Source organism: Myxocyprinus asiaticus, chromosome 8 (assembly GCF_019703515.2).
Source record: "Myxocyprinus asiaticus isolate MX2 ecotype Aquarium Trade chromosome 8, UBuf_Myxa_2, whole genome shotgun sequence".
In the NCBI taxonomy this organism is placed as follows: Eukaryota; Metazoa; Chordata; class Actinopteri; order Cypriniformes; family Catostomidae; genus Myxocyprinus; species Myxocyprinus asiaticus.
Window position 1 is genome coordinate 45,735,771 of NC_059351.1, and position 27,402 is coordinate 45,763,172.

General features: G+C 37.2%; 1 protein-coding gene across 3 annotated transcripts in view; it reads left to right on the plus strand.

Annotated features, from left to right (window-relative positions):
* The window catches only part of LOC127445307 (SH3 and PX domain-containing protein 2A-like), a 140,438-nt gene that overhangs the window by 62,286 nt on the left and 50,750 nt on the right, over positions 1–27,402 (plus strand). For all 3 annotated transcript variants that reach the window (XM_051705292.1, XM_051705294.1, XM_051705293.1), the window contains exon 6: positions 20,306–20,331. In XM_051705292.1, the coding sequence (XP_051561252.1) occupies positions 20,306–20,331 (26 nt within the window). The remainder of the gene's footprint in view (positions 1–20,305; positions 20,332–27,402) is intronic.

The window sequence follows — 27,402 nt, forward strand, 5'->3', positions numbered from 1 at the left end:
ACGCCTCCCCTGACATGCTCTAGCGCCCCCCTGGGGAGGCGCTTCCCATACTTTGAAAACCCCTGCCCTAGGAGGAGTATTTAAAGGTTCAGAGCCTGCAATTTTCAGAAAATGGCCAACTTCCTGTGGGGCGGAGATAATGACTGTGAGTATGAAAGTTGTTCGGCTTGATGAGAACTATATATTTACCATCTTTGGTGACTGTTGGTGAAAATGGGGGTGCTACAGAGCCCCCCTTACCTACCCATTTTTAAGGGGGCACAAAAGATCCCCAATCTAGATACGGCACAACAAATGAAACAGAATGTAGGTGTCTCGACATGTGTTTTTGAGACCTGAAGTTATTTTTAACTTGACACAGTGTCTAAAAATATGCCAGTCCTGCATGAGACTGAAGAAACAGCGAGACATGGTGCAGTAGACAAGGACGTTCGTCCAGGGCATGTTTACATAGGAAAACAGTGGAAAATAGAGCAGACACGTAAAAACGCATTCGGTGTGAGCGGCCCCTAACTCATGGGCGAAACAAGTTCGGAAATCCTATACATTTTATCAGAAATTACAAACCCAAACCCAAAGTCCAACTTGAAAAACTAACACGAACTCGGCAGACCTCTAACGTGAACAGCTCTAATAGTGCTGACAACAGCGTATTCGCACATGCCCCCCTGACGTCTGGGGCCCCACGCAATTGCGTGGTGGTTAAAACCGCTACTGGTTACAGTTGCTCGTTCAGACAAGCTTTACAGAGCATGCCAATTGGAATTAATTTGGAGTAGGGCTGTCAATCACTTTTTAATCAAATTATGTGCTGAATAATTATAAGCATTTATTAATCTTTGTTAATGTTATTTCAACATATACTATTATTTATTTTTTTAATTAAATGCACTTTGAACTAACATGAACTTGCGATGAACAATTGTATTTTTATTAACTAACATTAACAAAGAATAATGTTAACAAATGTAACATTATCATAAAGTGTTACCACATTTCTTTTAACTTTTTTATTTGCCTTTTATGATGCTCTTGCTGTAGTCACAGCTGTCCGTCACATCCTATTTGAATATTCCCTGTTTTACTTTACCTCTGTGTGAATTTCTCCCTGGTGGTATGAAGTAGGCAATCAGATTTTCATGTTCAGAACACATTCATCATGTAACCAACAAGTTGTAGCTCTTTAGAAAAAATACAGCTTCATTTTGTCTGTCATCTACAGTGCAACCTTGAAAATTCTCTGTGATTTAATGTTGCTTTACGTCTCTGTGGATAGTTCTGTATATTATAGCAGTCTGAATTCTATCACAACAAGTATGGCTGTATGCCAGTATATGTATGTGTACAAATAATTTAAGCACCATACAGAATGTTGATATAAAATACAATAAATTCATATAAATATTTGGCAAAAGATCTGATCCAAAGTCACTTATAGGACATTATAAAACAAATGTTTATTGTTATTTTTCCTTAAAAAAAAAAAGAATAATAATCCCAGCAACCTACATGATCACACGGGAAGTTGGCATGATGTTTCAGAGAGTTCCAGTACCCTAGGATCTGCCACATTTTGCCAACTCACTGACAAGCACCATCTCCTATCAGACATTTTTGCATCAGCACCAACATGTTTGTTTACCTTCCCCTGTGGTGTGATCGGAAGAGCGTTGCATCAGCAGCATGGGAGACCCAGGTTTAGATCCCGTGTTCAAACCAGGTAGTAATTGCATTTGTATAATCAGTGACAGGTGTGATTTGGAGGTTGAATTTTTCCCTCTAACATTACATTTTTACATCAATACATTTTGCAGTGTTTTGCATTTCAGTAAGCACAGACCTATTTCAGCTAAAGAAAAGTCAACATACTGTTTCCAATTTCACTGTGAGATCAGTCTGCCTCGATGCATGTCACATTGATTTCAGTCTCTAAATCTGTCGCACTGTTTCGGTCTTTATTCTCCACCACAGGATAGTGGAATTAGGCTTAGAGATGACTCACTAGTCCAGGTTATTTTTTCATTGCTCAGGTCTTCAGGTTTTCAGCTTCTTACACCAGGTTATGAGTTATTGTGTGTGTTGGCCTCAAATACAGGCTGTTTCTGAATGGCACCACTGCCATAAATTACATGTTTGAAAAGTTTTTGCAGATTCTGAGTCAGAGATGTGTTGATTCAATTCTGTGGTAATCTTTTAAGGCTGTAATTTCGTAAAAATTTGTGGTGCCTGCTGAAAGACCGGCATAAATTGTGTTTTGGATGCTTGTCCCTTCAAATTGCATCCCCTGTTCCTCTTTTGCAGAGGCAGTTTGTCTATGTTAATTAATGCTGTCAATAATTTTGAGACTGTTCCTCTTGACACATTGAGTAATTTAGCTTTGTTTTGAACCTGATGTACCTTCGGAAATTGGTTGCATTCCCTCTCATGTTGCTTTGATATCTTGTTCAAATATCCATGTGTTAATTGTCAGAGCTCTGTTATAGCTGACGCATATTGCTGCTAAAAGGTAATTAACCTAATAACACTTGCCTCTCCTGCTGAATTTGTACTGTTGGTTTAGTTACTTGAAATTTAAGCCCTTTTTGAGTTTGTGTGGCTGTAGGGGCTGTAGAGACTGAGCTGTATCTAATAGAGGGGTGTTTCAGGTAAAGCTGGGTGAGTATGTCAATGAGCCTTAGATATATAGGCTGAATTACAGCCAGACCTGCAGTTAATAAATCAGAATGAAACAGGGACCCTGATCCTTCGTAGAGTGACATGGAGAGAGACTGCGTTTGTTTGTTTGTTATCTGCATGCATGCCTGTATTTTTATGTATAATTTAGACTAAAGACATAAAATGCATTTGTTGATTAATTGATTACGTGTCAATTATACTGTAAGTGTCTTACAGTTCATCTTTAAGTAATGATACTACAATATCATTTGTGGTGCTTGCCAATTATAATTGCTCAATTTAGCACTAGGTATTTGAAAAAAAAACCCTAACCGTAAGTATCAAACTTGTTGGGTGTAATCTCATTACAATGTAATTATTTGCTGTAATCGAACTGCATTGTTGTCAAAAAGTAGTGTAACACAATGCATTTTAAATTCTTGTATTAAGATTACAGTTACTGACTTTCCATTAAGGTAATTACTTTTAAGAACATTACTTGAGTTACACATATTTTTAAAATAATATAATTTATGATTAATACATTTGAAATATTAATTATGTTCATCGTTGTTACACTGTTTGTATATTTACGTCTATTTGCATTTCTGTGACAGCTGAAGGGTGTGTGACAATGGACGAGGAGGAAATATAGACCTTATTTTGAAATCTTTATAGTGGTCATGATGACATACTCTTTTTTTGTAATTTTATCTTCCTTGAGTCACTTATAATGTTAGTAAAGTTTTTTTTTTTTTGCACAAAACAGTCATAATTTAATAATATATTAGCATTTTCCACACTGTCTCTGGCCCTCTGTCTGAAACGCTCGGTTTTAAGCTCTCTGGCCCTTTAAGATTTCAGTGTAAATGCCCACTGTTCTGATTAACATTTTGCAGCCCCTCAAATACAGACATATTTGAAATGCAATCAGAAGAAAATGAACAAGCTTCACAGTATAATTTATAGAACTATATTTCAGGGTTAACACATAATGTATACCCAACACATTTCATCTGAATGTATCAAACTGTTCACTCAAGCACAACAACTATCAAACAGTCATGACATTTTTGAAATTCATGAATTAAATTGTTTACTTACGGTTTTACAGTCCAATAGTGTTTTAACTGCCCCATCTTTCAATAAAAGTTCCTTTGCAAAGCTTGAATCATATTGTGACTGGTTCAAAAGCAATCCATGCTGATATGAGCAGTAAACACATACAATCCATGCTGAAATGTTCTGAATATGCAAGCGTAATACAATCCAAGGTGATGTTGGATGCTTCGACCGGCTTCAACAGGTCAAAGCAGAGATGCTGGTCTTCACATCTCATATCTTCCATGTTTGTTTATACACATGACTGCATGTGTTTCTCCCGGTCAGTGGCAGCAGCAGAATGAGACGCGTTTTTTACAAAAGTACAAAGTTGTGCTTGTACTGCTCTTAAAATGTGGCACACATTGCCGGAAATGCATCAAGACGATCAAAGACATCCATCTTGTTTATGTTTACAAAAGACCAACAATCAAATATATCACAGATGGGTGCAAAAATGGTTCAGGATGCCTTTAAAACAGCAATACAGCACAGCTGAATGAAACAGCTCCTTTTTAGAGTTATAACTTGACATTTTGTCTTTTAAAAGCGTCACAAAATAGTGCAAGACGAAAAGTAGCCGTTGATGTCTTGCTGAAGAGGCAGTCATTATGCAGATGTATTTGGTCCTTGTGACATCACAAGTTCCACAAATTCCAAACGAGCTGTTTCTGGAGTTTGGTTTAAATAAATGCTCTTTTTCTATTAAGGAGGAAGTTTTCAGTTCTGAAATTTACAGTATGTTTTTATAGTACAATGACCTCTTATATGTTAAAAGTTCAAAGATTATTTGATTACTCATGCCATGACCCCTTTAAACGGAAAAACAACTTTTCTGTGAAAAGTGTTTTAGAAAGTAAAGTTATTAGGAATTGATTACTTTTACACTGAAATAATCAGTACAGTAATTATTGATTTGTAGTGGATTCTTTTTTTAAGAAACACCCAACACTGCTTATAAGTAACTTTGGCATGTAACTTGTCTTCCACCTTTTGTACTGAATGATATCCCTTGTGTCATTTGTTAAGGATAGATGTGTTATTACTTTTCTAAGCAATTGGACTATGATTTTTGCCTGGCTGATGATAAAATGGGACAAAAAACCATCAACAGCAACAGCATATACTTAAATTGAAGGAGGTACCTGATCTTTGCTTTGGACCAGTAAGCAACCACTTACCAACCAACCATCTCACAATGCCCTGGTAACTACCCAGAACACTCTAGCTGGGACCTAGCAACACGCTAAACAACATTTTAGCAATTGCATATTAACACCCTGGCAACTACCCATAAGTTTGTCATACACATGCATGTCACAGTCATGTGTGTTTTGTTCATGTTTTGTATTCATGTCTTTTAATTTCAAATTTAGTTCACTTCCTTGTTCCTGTTCCCTGTCATGTGTCTAGTCATGTGTTTTCTTTGTCATGTGACCCTCATGTTTCATGTGTCCTGTAATGATTGGTCTTTAGTTTATTAGTTCTGTCATTTCATTAGTTGTCTTGTTTCTAGTCTTGTTAACCTTGCTAGTACTTGTGTATTTAAGCCCTCAATTTCGCCTTTGTCAGTTGTAGGGCTGCCCCCTGATAGTCGACCAAACTTTAGTCGATGAGAAGAGTTTTGGTCGACCAAGTTTTGATTGGTCGGTTGGTCGCAGAATAAACTCCACAGAAAAATGACGAACACCGGTATTACCGCTGGTTGGACGCTAGGTGGGACTATGGGGTAATTTTCGTTAAGCAGGATTAGGGTTAAGCCTACACAATAAAGCAAGACACCTTGATTTCAAACTTTGAACTTTATTTTGTATTTATTTTAACTAAAAATTCAAAATGAAAAAAAAAAAAATTGTTCAATTAAAATGTGTGTTGTTCAACTTTTTGAAAGATGGTTTTACAACAGTTGTGAAGGGCAACATCTCTTTGGCAAAGAACCTGTTTCATCTGTGCATTCTCTAACGGACCGGTATTTCGTTGTCTGTGAAAAAACATCATGTGTGTGAATAAATTCGTTTTGTTCCCTCCTTCACGATATATATATCGCGATATATATATATTTGCAAAAAATTGCAAATATATATATATTGCAATATCCAATTACATCGGCAACCCCTGGGCTGAGGGATTGGTGAATATTCTTGCTTTAGTGATTTTGCATTGAAAATTAAATTAATTTATTAAAAAAAGGAAAAACTTAAATCAAATACAATTCTAAATTCAAATTGCACTCCAAACGAAACGAAAAAGCAATTAAAATAATGAAGTGATAAAAGAATAATATATATACACCTTTCCATTTACCGTCAAGCAAGAATCCGTCTTAACATCATGGCGGAAAATTACTTACAAAAATGAAGACATAAAAACAATAATTATAATGATGATAATAATCACTGAAATATAATTCATGGTTCGAGGTGAGCATGTTTTTGTATTTTATGTTTTAATCACAGATGTTTAGGCTGCAGAGTTGCGTTCACAATGAACTGCTCTGTGGAAATAAAGTGAACTGAACTCAAAACACCTCCTGAGCTGAGATGTCTGAGGTCATTTGCAACACTCATAGACGATACTGTTCTTGCAACAAAAAAATTCAAAAGACAGAAACAAAGAAAGAGTGAGAACCTTTTAGCTGCGCGTGTTCCACGAGACTGCACTGCATGTACCAGCGCGTCATACATGCGCATAGACGGCTTTTCTGTCATCTGTTCTTAATAATATAATAAAGTGTGTTTCTTCAAGGGCATGTCTGTGTCTACGGGCAAATTATTTGTAATATTAATTTGATAATAATAATAGCCTAATAATAATAATAATTTCATACATGGGAAAACGAGCCAAATATCGTCTTCGTCAAAGGCATCAGCTATTGGCGATCACTCTGACCATCGTCGATCCCCGAGATCATCATCTTTCCGAACAATCCTAATGTGCATTTCTCTCTATAAATTAACAAAATGTTTAGACAGTCTCCTTGCTGGTTTTTCTGACACATTCAGAATCATTACCTCTTTTGCCGGTGTCGCTGCGGCTCGCTTCATGCGTGCGCTTGTAAAATTTATATTTTAAAGGCTGATTATTATGGTTTAGTATTTCACTGTAATGTAGAACAGTGTTAGCAATGTTACATACGACATTCTTTCTCAGCCCTGGAACTCAAACCATTTTCTGATGCCCCCCAAAATATATATATTTAAGTAATTAAATTAATATCATAAACGTGCGACTAGTCGACTAATGGCTTAAACTAACGGCTACTACTCGACTAGGAAAATCTTTGGTCGGGGGCAGCCCTAGTCAGTTGTCTAGTATTGGTAATGTTGTTTCCATAGTTCTTCTTAGTCTTAGATCTTGTTCTGCTACAGATGTCGTAACTATACCATTTTGCTGCCAAAAAGCATCTTTGTCCATTGTTGGCCATTCAAAGGTAGCTGTGTATTCTGATAAATTAAAATTATTTAAATTGCAAATAGTTCATTATGTCATAGTAGATGTTTTGCAGTGACCATTATTTTTATATTAAAAGTATGAAATGGACTTTTAGATTAAGCTGTCTAATAAATATGGTTAACCAATATGGTTTTTGTTTAATAGCCGAAATCGATATGTAGAGAGCAGAGAGGCTGATTTAACACTGATGCTGTACATAATACAATTTATCGATGGCAATTGTGACAGAAGTCAATCGAAAATGGCTGAAATCAGTATTTTATGCAGTTTTTACTCTAGATTCAATTAAAACACTAAACATGTATTATCTGTTGACAAAACAATTAGTAGATTTTGGAGTAGATTCAAAGAGACAAATAAGAGGCCGTTCACTCCGAACACATTTTTGCATCTGTCTGTGCTGTCTTCAGTTGTTTTGCTATGTGAACATGCGGTAGATGGACATCTTTGTCTGTTGTGCTGCTCCTTGCCGCAGGAGCGCCAAGTTTTTTCAAAGCTGTGTCAAGTTAAAATGAACTTCAACTGTAAAAACACTTCTTTGCGCTATTTGGTGTGAATGACCCCTAAAAAGTCTATTAATTGGCCATGCAGACACCAATGGTGATAATCGCAAATTGACCAGAAATTGGTTGATAAAATGTCTGTGTCTATTACTAGTCTACACCAAGAAAGCCTCTTTAATATGACTGCTTTCAAACTATTACTACCATGTTGCAAGGTTGTTATCACTTGAAACATGGTCATTTGGTAACATTACCCGGACTTGTCTTTAAGTGATATTTAGAGTCATGGAGTTCATTGAATGGCTGAATGTGGTAACTTCAGACTTCATCAGGACATTTGAAGTGAAGGTGAAATTTGAGATGCATTTGTGAAGTGTTAGTGTGTGCAGTGTGTTGCTGGTGTATCTGTTTTTAGAGGGATATGTATTATTGATTCACTGAAGATATCCACCGGGAAATGAATTCCTCAAGGAATGCACACACACATAGAGCACTCTTGATCTTGAAAGCTAGGCCACTTTCAAAACAATACTGATCTATGATCAGATTTCTCCCCACAAGTGAAATTCACACTGGTTTTATTCCAAAAGCATAAATGACTCCAGACCTGTACTCTGGCAATCACAATATCATGGTGATCGTTCTGACCCGAGATTTGTTTTTTCGTTTAGTGTGTTTGTTTTCCAACTACCATTAAGTCTGATTCTAGTACTTATACTATGTGTACTTCATGGCTCTCTGGGACTGCGTCGGGCACTGTTGACAATGAAATGTGCTCTGTTAGCACAGCTGGAGGGCAAGAACTGTATCCATCTGACAAAGACAGACAAAGATGCTCTTTGAAAGCTCAGAATCTGCCACGACTGATTCGTATTTTGTGGCATAATATTTCAGGCTATGAATCCTGGGAGTCATACAAGTGTTAGTTACTGACTGTATTGGTGTATTATAATATATAATAGTGCTCATAGAAATGAGATACTATAGTGATTATAATGTTGTCATGGTTCCTCAAAGAACTGTTTTACCTATATTTAAACTGTTTGACTTATTTTCAAACTTTGTTAAAAATGGTGCTCCACTCTAATAGTAATGATTAAGTTGCTTGGTAAAATGTCTTTAATAATTCAATGTAACATTTAATTATTTAAGATTAAGATTTAATAGATAGATAAAGCCAGTCAACACCTCATGACTGTAACATAACATTTGTAAACGGAAAGCTTGTCCCCTATCTTCAACAGGGAGAACTGCTTTGCTTGTTGTATTTAGAACCATCTGCTGATGGAACTCCAAAGTGCAGCTTAAATAGAAAAGGCATACACTGAAGATTTCATCCTCACATATCCCTGTTCTGAAGTTTAACAGTGATGCAGAAGCCCACACTTGATCACGTGTATATTAAAGGGCCTTATAAGAAAGACATGGAGACAAAACAAAACAAATGTCCTTAAACTGTTACAATCTAAGTGAAAAAAAGAAAATAAATTGTTGTCTGAGTCATCTTTCAGCATAATTCCTTATTGATGAATGCTCAGCATGTTAGTTTAATGGCCAAGGAATATTGACTCATTTTTACTAGACCAGGTGCATGCTGTGGTGCAAACATAAATCCCTCATTATTTCCCCATATTCCTTGGTCTTAATGTCAATAGATATAAATATTTTTAAACCTCTGTAGAAACAGTTGGGACATTTAATTTAACATTTGACATGCATTTTGGATTTTTGCATTTCTGATTTCTGTAAAAAAAAGAAAGAAAAAAAGAGAAATATTAATAAAAATTAATCAGTCATTTTTTTTTCTACCAAAATTTTATTTGACCAAAAAATGTAAGTGTAAAAAAAAAAAAAAAAAAAAATGATTGAATTATACATTATTTGAAATTAGTGTTAGAAAATGTATAACATTCTATACTGACATGATTTAACTGACAGAGTGTAACGGTTATACCGCCTTTGACCACAAGATTTCACTATTTGCCATCTGTTTGGAGTTGTCATGCTGCTCAAGATTAGATGTTAGTGGAATTTACACTGCTTTGTTGATGCTGAACAGAGTTCGGTTCAAATGGGAATGTAAGAATTGTCATTACAGACATTAGTATTAGTATTATAAAGTTATATAGATTATATACATTAAAGTATTGGTTTATTCACTAAATGGACAGTGTTGTCTACTGGGGGTCGAGGGTTTTGAGTTTTCAATGGCCGAGATAGATAGATAGATAGACAGACAGACAGACAGATATTGACAAGGCCGTCAGTTCATTTTGAAACTGACATACCGATGCAGATCGTTATCTTCACTCACACACAATCACACTCATTATTTAAATACTCTCTGACTGGTTGCTTTTCCTCCTGTCAGACACATCCCCCCTTCCAACACACACAGAATGCCTTACATTTCCATAGCTCCCAGTCAAGTTGCTGGAATCCCTGGAGATCTGTGAACATGGCGACATGTGCTTGCAGTACACTGAAGTATACTACACCCTTAAGTGTGTTTCCTGGCCCACTCAAACAACTGTAAAGTCATAGCTGAAATGTGTGAGAAACTGTTCCTAATTTAATAGCAAGAGAACTTTTGGATACTTTTGAAGTGTTTTTGTGGACCAATTTGTAGTGAATTTAAATATGTCAATTTACTGTTGCCATTGGCTAACCCATCAGTTTGCAAATGCAAAGATTGGAGATTTTGAAGGGAAAAGCCTCAAAATGTTCAATCCCTGAACCTCTCTGTCTATTATTCCATGCATTGAACACGAACACTTACAACAGAGACAGATGGTAATGATCAGAACAGCGTTTCCACCACAAACAGACGTTTGCTATTTTAGACCATCAGATGTTGAGCAGACCCTCGCACTGTCTCTCTCTCTCTCTCTCTCTCTCTTTGTTGACGCTCTACAGGGGTATGTTTTGTGATTAGCTGGTAAGATGGATGGTCTGGTAGGCTTTGTATTCCCACATGGACTGCTGTAAATCCTGACCCGTTTAACCTATAGTCTTTCAGGATAATTAAATAAGGGGGAGGGTGATCTAACTTAAACCACTTAGAGGGGACAGGTGACATGTGATCTCAGACCTGGAATTAAAGACTTGACATTTTATGTACAGTATACTGCATATGTCCAAACTTAGATATAGTGGCCCCAGTTACTGTAAGCCAAGTTTAAAAATGAATGTATGTCATTGCATTCAATTCTAAATATCAAACCTAGTTGCGTCTGCAATCAAATGATGCTCAAACTTTTCTCATAACTAACTTTACTTTCCTTGATCATTTTTACAATGACATTTAACCAACTGGTCCCAAGCTCAAGTGCATGTATGAAGGCAGTTCCCCTCAGGTTCACATAGGTGTGGTTTATCACAAAACATTTTTAAGCACATTTCTAAAAATTAGACTTAAGAAAATACAAATTGTAGTGCGTTTCCATCCACTACGTAATGCGAATTATCATGAGGGAGCCGCCTCGTCATGATGGAGCAGCTGAATGACCTCTCCCTGTTTTGTGGACAGTCTTATTTGCAAGATTGGAGCAAGTATCTCATTTTATTAAATGCATCCATGAGACACCACAGAATAAGTGGTCTGATATAATGTGGGCTGAAATAGCTGCGATGCCCACACACCACCTGGGAGCGCCCGCTCTCAAAACTGTTCTGGCGGATTGTGAGGACGCACTTTATCGAACAGCTGTGGGATAAACACTTCCGTATGACAAGCGATATGTTCAAAAAATTGTGTGCCAAGGTTGGACCTTTTGGTGGGCTAGTCACATCAAGCTATCGCACACTCATAACACTTGCACGAATGGTCAAAACATGTCATCGTTTCGCAAATAAACCATTTCCATCACCTTAATGCGCATTTTAACTAATGCGAAACTCTAGAAAATCCACCTCCTCTTAGCGCATTACATTTTAAGCAAATTTAAAAAGTTTTTCGCACATCAAGCATTTCCATTCAGGATTTCTTATGCACAGTTTCAAAATGTGCATAAAAATAGTTGGATGGAAGCCCACAAATTGACAGCTAGGGGCGTGGATGCAGCGTCATTCAAACAACATATAGTTTTCAGGTACTGATGTCATTGAAGAAATTCACTATTCACAGTCAACCATGATTGATTTAATCCATGAGTGAAATTGTCAAGTAACAGGGCAACTACGGTACTGAGAAAGTATTCAGATGGTTGTGTGATCCTAATATGGCGGCACCCATGAGGGGACCCTCCCGATGTAGAATAAAACATCTTTTATAAGGTTACTGATATGGCTTTATCTTTATCTCATGTGAGTGCACATGATTTTATACATATGTTTCAAAATTACTATTTATTTCTTTAGGAGTAAAACTTTTTTAATGAGGAAAAATTTATGAGGCATCTTTAAACAAAAAGCTTAAAGTGATTTAAGGATCTTCAGGAATAAAATGGTGGATTAATTTAGTGGAGTCTGTCTATGATTGATTTGGTTTAGGTAGACTACTGGTCACTGGTCACAGTACAGGGGTTAGCGAAGGTTATTGCCAATTAATTATCTAAAGTGCCATTGCTTGAGGGGCTGATTAGATGATCAGTCAAAGAGAGACAGACAGAAAAAGACAGACAGAGAGAGAGAGAGAGAGAGAGATAGAGAGAGAGGACAAAGGTTTGTACAGATACATTGTATAGGTAACCTTGAATTGCTATTATTAATGCAGAGGTTGGTCATATTAGCCTGATTGCCAGTTAGCAGTGTTTTAGCCATTAAAGAGGTCTGATCATTTGCGCCTCTAATTTGTAAAGTTACATGACAAACACCCATTTTAAAATTTGCTAAATTATTTATGAGTCAAGAGGTAGAATCATCAAACATAAACAAACTACATCTGCAAAAGAAGAACAACTGAACTCGGTCTGTGCTTACTGAAATTTAAACCACTGCCCCCTGTGGCTGAAGCTGGAAGTGTTGCTGTATGAGCTCGTGTAAGATCCAGTTACCAGGTGAAGTGTTAAAAGCTGTATTTTTAGTTGTAAATGATGTAATAAAGTCAAAAGGAATGCATATTATATGAACTCTATCCCCAAACCGTACCCCTAAACCTAACCATCAGTGGATTAAAAATGTATTCTTAAAGGGAAAACACAACCTCAGACTCGTGCTTATAATTGATTATGTTAATGTGATTACTTCCTGGTTTCCATGGGGCCGAACACATGTGTCTGAGGTTACCCGCACTACGTGCTATGAGTAGTGCCAAAGGAAAAAGTAAACACATTTGAATGAATGCAAAAATGTCTGATTAGAGATGCATATCAGTAACTCGGCAGAATGGGGTCTATGACAGGGTACCGGCACATTCGGTTGCAACATGTCCAGTTCCTGTGTGATCAAGTTGTTTTTGTTAGTATGTGTGTTCCAGGATTTGTGGGAATCAAACCCCATGGCCTTGGCATTGCTCGTGGCATGCTATTCCAGTCATAAAAAGACAAAGGGCAAACAACAGTCCATTTTTGTCATTTTAGCTTAACAGAATACTTCCCCCAAAAAATCATAATTTACTCACCCTCATGCCATCCCAGATGTGTATGACTTTTTTTTTCTGCAGAACACAAATGAAGAGTTTAAGAAGAGCATCTCAGCTCTGTAGGTCCTCACAATGCAAGTGAATGGTTGCCAGAACTCTGAAGGTCCACTGTACATCATGCCATTGCAGTCTTTAGGCACAATCATGATTTCAAGCTCGATTACACTTCCTAGTGCTTGGCATGCGTAGAGCGCTAGATGGCGCTATAGGACGTGTAATCGAGCTTGAAATCACGATCGCCAAGAAAAGTGCTGTCAAGATTTATAGTAAAAATGGATTACATTTTAATCTGTTCTAACCCAAAACCGAGTGGATCGCTTCAGAAGACATGGATTAAACCACTGGAGTTGTATGGATTATGTTTATGGTGCCTTTATGTGATATTTGGACCTACAGAGTTCTGGCCACCATTCAGTTGCATTGTATGGACCTACAGAGCTGTGATATTCCTCTAAAATCTTCATTTGTGTTCTGCAGAAGAAAGAAAGTCATACACATCTGGGATGGCATAAGGGTGAGTAAATGATGAGAAAATGTTCATTTTTGGGTGAACTATCCCTTTAAATCCTTAATCCAGATTGTTAGAAACAGTTAGGCTTGATTTTTGCTATGTGTGGTTCTGCAATGGCAAAGGAAAATGACTAAATGTTAGTGGACCTGGTGGTGCATGCATTGTGCATACACAGTTCCCTCATTTTATTTCCATATTCTAGATAGATAATGTCTCCCAAAACTAAATCAGAATGGTTTCCTGAAAACCAGTTTGAAGTCAGAATAATTTCAGGGCTTCCCCAATCAACACATCCAAACATCATTGAACATTTAGAAGTTCTTGACCTCAGAGTGTGAAGATTTCTTAATAGCAGCCACATAGCAACACCATGAAAACCACCCAGTACATCATAACAACACCCTTTTCTTTCTTTCTTTCTTTCTTTCTTTCTTTCTTTCTTTCTTTAACAACCCCTGATGAGCATACTGGACCTGTCTAGCAAACACTACTGCAACAGTTCTGCTATTCACTGGTCCACGATTGTTGTTCTGATTCCAATCCCACTTAATGATTGGTTCCTTAAAGGTGCACCGAGTTAATTTTTGCTCGTGTTATCTTGGACTTGCATTGTCACCTAGTGGTGTGGATGCAGAATATTTCAAAATCAGTAGTTTTCATTTACAGATGCCATTGTAGAAATTCACTATTCACAATCATCCATGATTAATTTGATCCAAGAGTGAAAGTGTCCAATAACAAGACGGTTACTGAGGTAACCAGTTGGACCAGTATTCAGTTGGTCATGTGATTCTAAAATGGCAGCCCCCATGAGGGCACCCCTTCCCATGTAGAATAAAACAGCTTTTATAAGGTTACTGATATGACTAGAATCCTCATCTCATGTGTGGTCATGATTTTATGCAAATGTTTCAAAAGTACAATTCATGTCTTTAGGAGTAAAACCTTTTTAATGAGGAAAAAATTGCTGAGTACACCTTTAAAGTTTCCATTAACGGTTCTTTTAGTACTTTTTAGGAAGCATCCCCCACCTTCAATAATTTGTCCTAACTATATACTGAACCAAATTACTAAACAAAACAGTACGATTTTTTGTTGCACATTTTGATGGTCTTTGTGAAGTAAAGTACCTATTTTTACTGCAAAACTCTGTTCCAAATATGTATCTTTAAATACCCCTTACCACTTTTCTTGTAAAGTAGACTTTGCTGATATTGTCTTAAAGATATTGTGCTTCATTTTTGCTCAGGGCCTCTTTGCTTGTTGTTGTAAGTGAGGCTAGCGTGGCGTTCTTGCAGTTTAGATTCCTCTGGGAGAGGAATACTCCAACACTTTAGAACCAGCACACTTCTCCAGCTCGGGCTGAGAGCTATAAAACTTTCAGTGCATGAAGTACATGCCAAACACGTCAAACAATAAACATTCTTTTCTTTTGAGCAGTTAATTAGTATAAAACACTCTCTTTAGTATTGTCCACTCAGCCAGGGTGCAAAATACAGCAACGTACAATGGGTGTTGTTGGGCGTTTGGGCATGTGTGAGCTCCATTTTTGGGGCACCATTGAAGGGCACTCACTGTGAAGTGAGTTGTTTTTAGCTGAACCCCCAACCCAAACCCCAAACCTAAACCTCACCATCAGTGGAATAAAAATGTAATGTAAGAGGGAAAAATGCAACCTCTGAATCACACCTGTCACTGATTCTGTGAACATGATTACTTCCTGGTTCCAACGTGGGATCTGAACCTGGGTTTCCCACGCCACTAATGCAACGCGCTTCCATTTGAGCCACTATCTTCCATAGTGAGATGGCATTTGACGAGTCGGCATATTGTGGCCGATCCTAGGGTACCGGAACTCACTCAGACAATGTGCTGACTTCCCGTGTGAACTTGTTGAAGAAAAAAGCGATCAGCATACAGGTTTTTGCCCATTACCCTGATTTTGCTCTGCGTGAAAACACCTTTATCGTCGTTCAGGCGGCATATTCAGTGTGCACAAGTGTTTTGCGCATGTCAGTTTATGTTTTGACATCATAAACAGAGAAAAAAAACAGATGTTTGCAAATCTCTTGTTAGCACGGTTTTCTTGCCTCGTCTAAATTTGTGAATAAGCCAATTAGTTTCTATTAGATTAACTTATAAACAATGAAAAGGCCTTTTTTTTTTTTTTTTTTTACAATACCACAGCAAATGCCAGATATGACTGTGTGTAGATATCACCAAGATACGCCACAGAAAATTCCACAGAAGAAACAGTCTTTTGTAATGTGTCACACATTTATACACGATTTATAGTACATCATTAATTTACCTCTTTATGATGACATCTTTATGATCAGGTGGGGTGAATGAACTGAGCATTGACCAATCAGCTTAAACTACAGTTTCTGGCATTTTCTTAACCGTGATCATCCACTGCCATTATTTAATAGTGATCATGGGAGTTATAAAGCTGAGAACTGTAGTTTTTTTGTCTAAAACTTTGGGGCAAGCCAGTGATACCTTATTTTACCTGTGGCTTACTGAGCGCAGGGAGCGATCAACTGTCACTCCCAATAATACTTTCCCCGATAAACGGTCTCAAGCAATAAATGTGAGCTATATATTTTAGGGTAAAGCTCAAGATGTTAGCAGTCTGTAAATTCTGTTGGCCTACAGGTTTTGCAGAGACTCTGTATTCAAAGTCTTCCTTTTTGCACTAAAACAATACAGGTTGTTGGTCTTATTGTGAACAGTTCGTTGGTGCATGTTATTCCAAAGAAAAAAGGAATCTTTAATCAGAAATCTTCAAATTCAAATGTGACAAAAAACTTTTGATGGCTGACATCACCAAGCTCTCTTGATTTTCAGCCCTTCGCCTCCTACCACCTCTAATGGAGACCACTTTTCACAATCAGATCAATTCTTAGAGGATAAAATCCAAGTCCCGCCCCAGATTCTTTTCTCAATGAATATCCTGTTTTACTCAGAAATAAGCACATTATGGATGTAAAATCGTTTGCAAACTGTTTAATGTTGACTTTAAAATGCATCTGTGAATGCATTTATTCAGAGGATGATGATGAACTATTATTCTATTATCTCATAGACTAATCAGAGAATGCTGAAAATTAGACTAGGCTACATCTACATTAATCCGGATACATTTGAAAATGGCGTTTTCGTTTTTCCGTCCACACTGCTGTTTTCAAGCTTTTTCCAAAACTTGATTGTCCACACTGAAACGTTCAAAAACGCTTAAGTCCTCTTACTGCGCATGAGAAAAATCACCGTTGCATGTATGGTCTGAAACGCAATTGCCCTCATATTCCGTCGCCAGACACCAGTTCCGAGTAAACTTCCCGTCGCCTTTGAAGGAATGCAATGTGAATGTTTTACAAATTAACATTTATCATTAACAATGCTATCAAAGTGAATATCAGGCACAACAGCGCCGCTATAACATGGGCCACCATCTTGATTGTTTTGGTTAAATGGATCACATGACTGCAGCACATGTCAACAAATACAAATAATATTTTCCCAGTCCACACTACAACGTGAAGACGGCGTTTTCAAATGTATCCACTTGGGAAAGCATTTTCAAAAAGCTCAGTTTTTGCCGACAAAAAACACCATCTCAGTGTGGCCAGAAGGCCAAAACGTAGAGAAAAAGATGCGTTTACAAACGAAAACGTATTAGTGTGGACGCGGCTTCATTAGATTAGTGAATACATGCATGGTGTTGTCTCTTAAAACTGCATTGTCCTGGGAATTTTCTTACAGTTCATTTTGAACATTGACTGCACATACAGTATTCATAAATGTCATGTCCTAGATCCATCTTATGGTGACAGTTTCCTTTTATGCTATATAGCAGATCTCTGATTTAGGGCTTTTAGGACAGTGTCCTTCCTCTGTTCTCTGCTCTGTTTGCCTACAAAGGACTTCATTCTAGAATGTGGCATTCTAGAAGGTTCACAGTGACATCATAGTACTAGTCAGAAAAAGCCAGTACTCATTCTCCCACGGGAGCCACAAAAGAGCAGATTGAGCTGGGAGATGGATGAAAAAGGAAGCGATATGACCAGATGAAAGGAAGAAGAATGGAGGGGTTGTCATATTTTGGAGTGAATATTAGGGGGATATTAAGGGAAATGGCCCTTTAGGGGTATCAGGGGGAATACCGAGCATGTGGGTGTGTTTCTGAAGGGGATCAGAAAGTCATCTGGAGTATTTTCATAATTATGTATTACAAGTGATGAACTCAGTCTTTTTAAATTGTACTATTCAAATCCCTGTGTAACGGCAGAAGTAACCAGGAACAGTATGCTTAGTATTATGCACAAAAGTTCACACAGCTGGCATTATGGACACTTTTCACAGACTGTGGGGACACGTTCCTGACATATTTAGCAGCATAAATCTAGCAAACTTTTTTAAATTGAATTTTTATTTATTATTTATTGTAAATTTATAACATTATGCTTTGTACTCTGGAATCAATTACCTAAAAACAAGTTACCACAGCTGCAATGGAGTTTCTAATACAGCTCAAGAGGGAGTGAGTCTCTCTTCTGACTGTTGTAATTAATCTCTCTCTATTTTTTCCTCTTTTGAAACGTCCTGGAAACACAGTAGTTGATTGCTATTGGTGTAAATGGATACACAAAAGTTATATTTGCTGTGGTCTCCCATTCACCGCTGTAAAAAAGTATACCCTGCAAAAGTATATTAAATATAGTTTTATTAATTTCATTTTGTTAAAGGTTACTACATTTTATTTGATGTAATTTTGTAATGAAATTGAAATGCGTAAATCTTAAAAATAGGCTAGCATATTGTTTTTGAGTGTTGCTTGGTAACACCAAATAGTCTAGAGTTTGGAGCTATATTACTTGACTGAAAAATGTCACAGAAATCCAGAAGAGTTTATTCTGATTATTGTCATTAATAAATGTAAATAAATATTGAATATTGGTGTCTTTTATTATATTGCTTTTGCCGCTGTTTTCTAAAAGTGCTCCACTTCTAGTTGTGCCTAATGTAATGGCCCCTTTGGGCTTATATCTTTTATGTGCAAGTTCTAAGAATAGTCTACATTTGCAAAATGTAACAATTTTTATGATTCAACAATCTTACGGTACATTCTGTGTTTTGGATTAGACCATATGTACATTTTATGCCTTTTTGGACCAGTGTAAAAAAAAATTGAGAGCATTCAAGTCAGTATTGAAAATAGCTTGCGTATCTCATGAAAAGTCACCAGACTGCAGTTCATGTTTGTTTTTCTAGCTTGAAATGGTGAAAATATTTCTTTTCAAAGCAAATATAAAAACTACAGAGGCCCCAAAAAGTATTTGAACACTTAAAAATGTCTGAATGTCATTGCATTAAATAACAAAATAACAAAATATCTAAGCAAGTGGCAATTATTTAAAGAAATATAGCACAAGCACACTTTTAAAGCGAAAAAGTTTTAAGTTTTTAATGATTGAACAATAGATATACTGTTCAAAATGGAGACATAGTATTTGAACACTCTCTGGTTGTCAAACGTTAATGTAACATGTCTATAGTTAATGTGATGAACTACCTGTGGTTATTCTGTTAGGACATCTGTGTGAACTTGAAAGTAACTGACTGCATACATCCTCTAAAAAACACCAGTTGCTTAAAAATTTGTTGCAAAAATGGTATATATTATATATATTTTTGTAGTTTTTTTTCCATTGCAATGACATTCAGAGATTTCGAATGAGACAAAAGTGTCCAGATACATGTACTTTCTGTGACCGCTGTATTAAAAAAAAAAAAAAAAGGAAATTGTAAAGTTAATTAAGCATACTTCACAATTATCACACTGAAAATCGGACACATTGCAGATGCCTTTTAGAGGTTTTAGGTCCTGCTATGTGCACTTTTTATCCCACAATTCATGTTTCGTGTGTGTGTGTGAGAGAGACAGAGAAAGCACCTGTATGTGTGTGTGCATTTGCTTGAATTTTATTGTTCCCAGCATTGGCATCACTTTCCCCTAAAAAAATAGATGCCCTTCCTGTCTCACCTTTTCCCTTGTCACTCTTTGACTGAATTTCATGCTGATGGATAAAAAGGCACATGCACATAATTCCACACTCACATTTACGCATACAGGCTCATGACTGAGCGTCATTCTGATCTATTAATCAGGGCGTGTTAAGAGATCCGCCCTCTTTATCCTAGAGCTGGAGGATGAGAGGAGGGATGGAGGGGGGGATGAAAGGACAGAAAGAGCCATAGCTCTGATTGGGTCACGTGATCTGATATTTTGCCAATAGCAGCTGGCCCCTTTGATCTTAACACACACACACACACACACACACACTCAAACATTTGCTCCCTGCCCTGGCACACATCTCGCTCACGCTGCATCTCAAGTGTGTGTGTGTGTGTGTATGCGGGTGTGTGTGACAGCTGTCTGCTGTAGGACGTTGTCTCACTGCGACTCACTATGTCACTCTGCTGTTGTTTGTTTTACAGGGATTATGGATCCAAACGCAAGTCAGGTAAGACAACGTCTTATTTACCTCCCATCTTAGTCTTAAACCTGTTGCACCGGGCCGAGTTAGTGTTTAACAACTGGTACTAACACAGCCCCGCTTGCCTAACTCAGCATGCCACCTCTGTTGCTGCAGCATTGAATGACTTGCTTTTTTATGTTCAGCTTAGGATAGAGAAGGGTTTGGCTGCTTTATAACTAAGGTTCCTCTGAGATTTGGACATGACTCAGAGGTTTGTAGAGCTCAGGGAGTGTCAGCTGTAAAAGGTTTAGAAGTAAGTGGTGGGACTTTGGAGGAAGCAACATGAAAGGGTGTGCATTTGTACTTGACGCCGTTGCCAGAACGGTTCCTGCCAACTTGTCCAACTGAAGGCATGTACTGCATAAAAGGACAATGAAATGCTCAACCAAACTGTGTTTAAGAGTTGACACTTGGCAATATGTTCTTTTCTTCAAAAACTTTTTGAAAAATTTTAAATTAAAGACCTTTGGTTGAGAGAATGATCAGAGTATGCAGGGCTGTAATCCAGGTGAAGGGTGGCAACTTGGAAGAAGCCCAGATATAAAATAGTTTTGATTTCTTCAACATCTTTTGCTCACTACATACACTGATCAGCCACAACATTAAAACCACCGGCCTAATATTGTGTAGGTCCCCCTCATGCTGCCAAAACAGTGCCAACCCACATCTCAGAATAGCATTCTGAGATTATATTCTTCTTACCACAATTGTACAGAGCGGTTATCTGAGTTACCGTAGATTTTGTCAGTTCAAACCAGTCTGGCCATTCTCTGTTGACCTCTCTCATCAAATAGGCATTTCCATCCGCAGAAGGTGGTTTTATTGTTGTGGCTGATCAGTGTATTTCCATATACTTCCATTTGTGTTGTTTTGATGAATTTACTACTATTCTTAACTGTGGAAAATAGCAATATTAAATAATGAGTAGGTGTGTCCAGACTTTTGACTGGTATTGTACATACTGTATATATTTTTATGCTGTTATTACACTGGCAGGGCTCCAGAAAAAAAATTAAAATAAAGACTTTGGAGCCATTGAGAGCCAACTGAAATATTTAGGAACCAAAATCCAATTTTAAGTTGCCAAATTACAGAATTGCTCGATTTAGATTGTTGTTCAGAAACAAGATAGAAAGCCGATGAAAAGGAAGACAGCTGATAAATCATTAATTGGGGGGGTTAGTATATACATTATATAGTGTATAATATATATATATATATATATATGTATATACAGTGGCGGATTTAGGCATGGGCGACACGGGCAGCCACCTGGGGTGGCATCTTACCGGGGGCAGCACGGACCCCCCCTTCAGCACCCCCCCTTCAGCATATATTTATACATATATTTATACAGCTCTTGAAATAAAAAATTAAGAGACCACTGCAAAATTATCAGCTTCTCTGGATTTACTATTTATAGGTATGTGTCTGAGTAAAATGAAAATCAAATATTTTTTATTCTATAAAGTACTGATAACATTTGTCCCAAATTCCAAATAACAATATTGTCATTTAGAGCATTTATTTGCAGAAAATGACAACTGGTCAAAATAACAAAAAAGATGCAGTGTTTTCAGACCTCAAATAATGCATAGAAAACTATTTCATATTCATTTATAAACAACACAATACTAATGTTTTAATTTAGGAAGAGTTCAGAAATCAGTATTTGGTGGAATAACCCTGATTTTCAATCACAGCTTTCATGTGTCTTGGCATACTCTCTACCAGTCTTTCAAATTGCTGTTGGGTGACTTTATGCCACTCATCTCAAACAGCAAGGGTGTTAAACGGTGTAAAGAATCAATAACTCACAAGATGATATCTGAAGAAACCGCATGTGAACGCACACAACTGGATTGTTAGATTTTAAATTATTGTCGCAATCGTTTATTTTTGGTCGCAAATGCGACCATTTTAGTTGTAGTCTGGAGCCCTGAGTGTTGGAATATTCTGACAATATTTCAAATTCTATAACTTTTGCATTTGTTTTTGGGCTTTCAAAGTTATAATATAGATGTTTTCAAAAGTGTAAAGATGTAATAATTATAATTCCAGATTTTAATTAATCTCATTTTTAGTATTAGACCATTTGCCATGACTTTTGACTACTGTAATTATTTACTTACCCTCATGTTTTTTTGTTTGTTTGTTTTTTAAACCTGTTTGGCTTTCTATTTTTTTCACATGGAACACAAAAGGAGAGGTTAAGAAGAATGTTAACATCAGTCACCATTCACTTTCATTGTATGAAAAAAAGATAAAATGAAAGTTAAAGGTTTACTGAGACTAGCATAAAGAAAGAAAGTCACATGGGGTTGTAACAATAAGAAGATGGGTAAATAATGTCAGAATGTTCATTTTTTTGGGGTGGTTGGGGGGTTGAACTATCCCTTTAAACTTCAGACACACACACACACACAATATTTTTGACCCAGTTACAGTTTATATTAGGTCTGCAATGTCTATTCAAATATATGTCTTTCCATTCATCACCTGTTTGTTGTCTGTTTGTGCATCCACATTTATTTGCTCTCACAATGTTTGGAAATCGCTAACATTTGGTTATAATTTGACAAGCAGCTGAAGTGATGTAATAAGCATCTCCAGCTGTCTTTATTTCCTCTGCGAGATTTTGACATCAAATCATGTGTAACCACTTATCATTAGTCTTTCTCTCTTGTTCCTTGAGAACACTGGAAATATTTTGGTCTTATTAATCTTATTTTTATATATCCCTCAAAGAGTTTACTACTTCTTCAAATTATCACTAATACTAGCATCATAGTCTGTTCCAGTCTGATTTAATTATTTAAATTATTTTCTCAAGCTGACCGCTGGATATGCATCTGTCGGACATCAGTAAGCGGTGATTTTTTCTGTAGCTTCAAGTCAAAAACATCTGGAAGATATCACTCTAATTACCCAAGTACATATGTTATTATGATTGGAAATGTGTAAATTATTTTTGTTTATAGATTTATGATTTCAACTTGTCCCCATTTTCTAAGTTTGAATCTCAGGCTCTCTCAAAATTGATTATCTATGAGGGTTTAGCAGGTGGAAACTGCAGCTGGGATGTATCATTATCACAAACAAATTAGATTTTAAGTTGTAGGCGTGGGCTATGGTAAGTTCACACATCCCCTGGCGTTCACGTTCGCCAAAGCTCTGTGTGATATCACACTGACATAACTTTTGCTTCCCCAAAAGCTGATAGCTTTGGAATCAATGTTAGGCACATTGACTGCTGGGTTGCATTAAATAGTGCAACCTTGAAGACCTGTTTTTGATTGTACCATTTCATGGCAGCATTTTTTTGGGGGGGTAAGACTGCATTTCTCTGTACACCATTCTAACAATTTTTCATCCAAAGTGTCCTTAACCAGCTCTAGGAAGTACCTGGAGTATGGGCTAGTGTGGTTTAATGGTTAAAGAACTAGGCTGAAAACAAAAGTTGCAAGTTCAAATCCTGAAAAAGGCTGAAGTTTGACTATCTGTAATTTCATGTCCCACCATGGGTCACATCAAGGGCATTGGATTCTCTCTCCTCGGTTAGTATTGGGGTTCCAAATAAAGTTACAATTTCAGGCTGATCTCAGATCAAGTTTGCATTATGGTGTGGCCTGGTCGGGCTGATAACTGAGAGGTTGTAGGTTTAAACCCCACAAAAAGCAATCCATTAAATATATGGGGATGCATTGTGGCCTCAAGCAAGGCACTTAACAAGAGGATTGTTTCTAGGGGGATTGTCTCTGTAATAAGCGGTAAGTTACTTTGGATAAAAAAAACGTATGCTAAATGGCAAATTAGTAAATTGGTTAGAAACTGCTTTTCCGTAACTTCCCCTATCGTTAGGCATAGATTGGATAGCCCTGAAGACTGGATCAGGCAGTTGTCTGATTTGGTGCACTTGACCTAAACCTCTGGGTGTTGAACTTTTGAACAGGTGGTTCCTGTCTTCAGGCTGTTATAAGTGCAGTTCTGAGAACCCAGTCTTCTGCCAGAATCAGGCAAAACTGATCCCTGTTTGGGGCTTAAGTTTCTTAAACCCATCTGCTTGTCAAGATGGTCTCTCCCTGTGGAAATAGGGCTTACACGCCAAACTGAGCTCTTTTGGGTCTTAAAGAGTGATGTAACTTTAGGTATACTTACAGAGTTGGGGTGGGGTGGGATGTCGGCTTGCACAGCGACCTTGACATTTGCATCTGCATTGGCACCCCCCTAGCTGATGGCACCCTAGGACACTGCCTAGTTTGCCTATCAACAAATAGTTTATATGAATAACAATGCATCAGCAAAAAGCGTTTAAATCCTATAAAAAGAAAATATCATCAAATAACAGCATCATTGAAATCCTACAAAAACTGAAAAGCATCTATGGAAAGCAAAAAATCCTACGAAAAGCAAAAGCATCATCAAAATCATGCGAAAAGCTGTAGGAATCAGTGAATAGCATAATTGAAATCCTATGAAAAGTGAAAACATAAAATGAAAAGCATCATCAAAATTCTATGAAAAATAAAAAATCAGCTAAATGTATTTACATTCTTTGGAAAAGCAAATAACATCAATGGAAAGCATCATTGAAATCTTACAAAAACTGAAAAGCATCAATGAAAAGCAAATAAATGCTACAAAAAAGCAAAAGCATAATTGAAATCCTTCGACAAGCGAAAACATCAAATGAAAAGCATGACCAAAATTGTACGAAAAGTGAAAAGCATCAATAGAATCAGACTAAAGTGAAAAGAATCTTTGAATTACTACAAAAAGCATCAACAAAAAACGTAATCAAAATCCAGCAAAAAGCATCAAGAAAATCTGACAAAAAGCATCAACGAAATTGGGCAAAAAGCATCCTCAAAATCTGATGAAAAACATCAAGAAAAACGAAAGCATGAATGAAATCCGTCAAAAAGCCTCAACAAAATCCAACAAAAAGCATCAACCAAATCCGGCAAAAAGCATTCATGAAATCTGGTGAAAATATCAATGAAATCTGGCAAAAAGCATCAGCAAAATCCCACAAAAACCATCAACAAAATCAGATGAAATGCATCAATGAAATCTGGCAAAAAGCATCAAAGAAATCTGACAAAAAGCATCCACAAAATCCAATGAAAAGCATCAATGAAATTCGACGAAAAGCATCAATGAAATCCAACAGAAAGCATCCACGAAATCAGACGAAAAGCATCAATGAAATCTGGTGAAAAGCATCAACAAAATCCTAAGTTTAACAGAACTTACACAAAAAAGCTGACTGATATGTACTAATTGCAGTGACGTGATTTCCTGCATCTGAGCAGTTTGAAACATCACCTGAAGGTTCTCAAAACCGATTTGTGAAGAGTTCATTTGAGGCGGTGCAGTTTGTTTATGTAGAGCTCCACAGCTATAGCCTAATGCTATTGAATTATGCACTATGCGTGTGATTATAGTGTAATAATATACTGTTATGAGCCTCCTCAGAGCGAAACAAGGCCCCTCTCTTCCTGCTACCACAAAGCAATGTATGCCAGCTTGTGATCTCCCTCTTGTTTACCTAACCCTACAATGAAACCCTTCTTTAGATTGTTAGTCTCTATAGGAATATCGTAGTTTTTCTCACGTCACACATCGTTACAGCTTAATCATGCATTTGGCATCAATACTGGAAAAGCAATAGTTTAGATCAGCATTTCCAAAATGTGGGGGCCATGAATTCACTGAAAAACCCCTGGCCCTGCTTCCATTGCTGGGATTAGACACACTTTACATGTAGTTTTTGGTGCTTGTCTTTTTCTCTCCCATCAGTGACCCCACATCCTCTCATCCTCATGTGAGAGCCAGATGTGGAGAGGGGGAAGAACAGAGGGGGAGATCGTGGGGTTCTCTTGGAATGGGGTCAGTCAGACAGGCCCCGGTTTACGTGGCAGAGTGAGTTATGTGTGATGTCGGACTAGCTAATCTTGTTTACACATGTCTCTATGGGCTCTGTGGGCTCTATGGAGGAGTGGAGAGGCAAACAGAGACAGAGGGGAATGCTGAACAGATGGAAGTTTTAGGGGAGGAGAGATTAGTTTTAGTTTTAGAGCAATGGACATGTGTTTGTGTATATATGGACAATGTGAGTTTGTGTATTAAGTAATGAGTTTAAATAGGTCCGTGTGGTTTAATGGTATGATGTTTAATGATTGTAGTTTAACATTGATTAGAGAGCTACTGAAAATGTAAATATTAGTGTGTCGAGAAGAATGCTGATAACATTTATAGTATGGAATGTGTGTATGTGTATGGGCACTGTGTTTACCTTAATGGGTGTTAAAGGGATAATTCACCCAAAAATGTAAATTCTCTTATCATTTACTCACCCCCATGCCAACCAAGACGTGTATGACTTTCTTTCTTCTTCAGAACACAAATGAAGATTTTTAGAAGAATATTTCAGCTCTGTAGGTCCATAAAATGCAAGTGAATGGGTGCCAAATTTTTTGAAGCTCCAAAAACCACATTTAGCCATCATAAAAGTAATCCATATGACTCCGGTGGATGAATTGTCTTCTGAAGTGAAATGCTAGGTGTGTTTAAGGAATAGATTATTATTTAAAACTTTTTTAACTAAAATTGTTTGCTTCTGGCCAGCTTGTTGATGAGGGTGGAGTTCAAACTGAAAGCACTCTTGTGTGACGTAAGCGCGAAAGCCTCCTCTGCATAGATATTCATACGTAGATCCCTTATTAGCAACTGTTCCTGTAGACAGCAATAATGTTTCCACACAAACGCAGGTTATGCTGTGGTCTTAGCAAGGAGCTCAGTCTGAGGCATCTTCTCCATTCACTTGCATTCAAACCAATTCAAACAGCTCTCCTTGTTGACAGTTCCTAGATGGCGGTGCATTTGACGTATCCAAACCAGCCGAATGAGGCATCTATGTATGATTATTTATGCCCCTCTGTTGTAAACAACAATGTGCTTCCATATTTTTTCGTATTTCTTGCATCAGTTCTCGTGTGAACTTAACAATGTGCTAACGTCACGTGAGAGGCAGCGTGTATTTGGCCCTTGTGA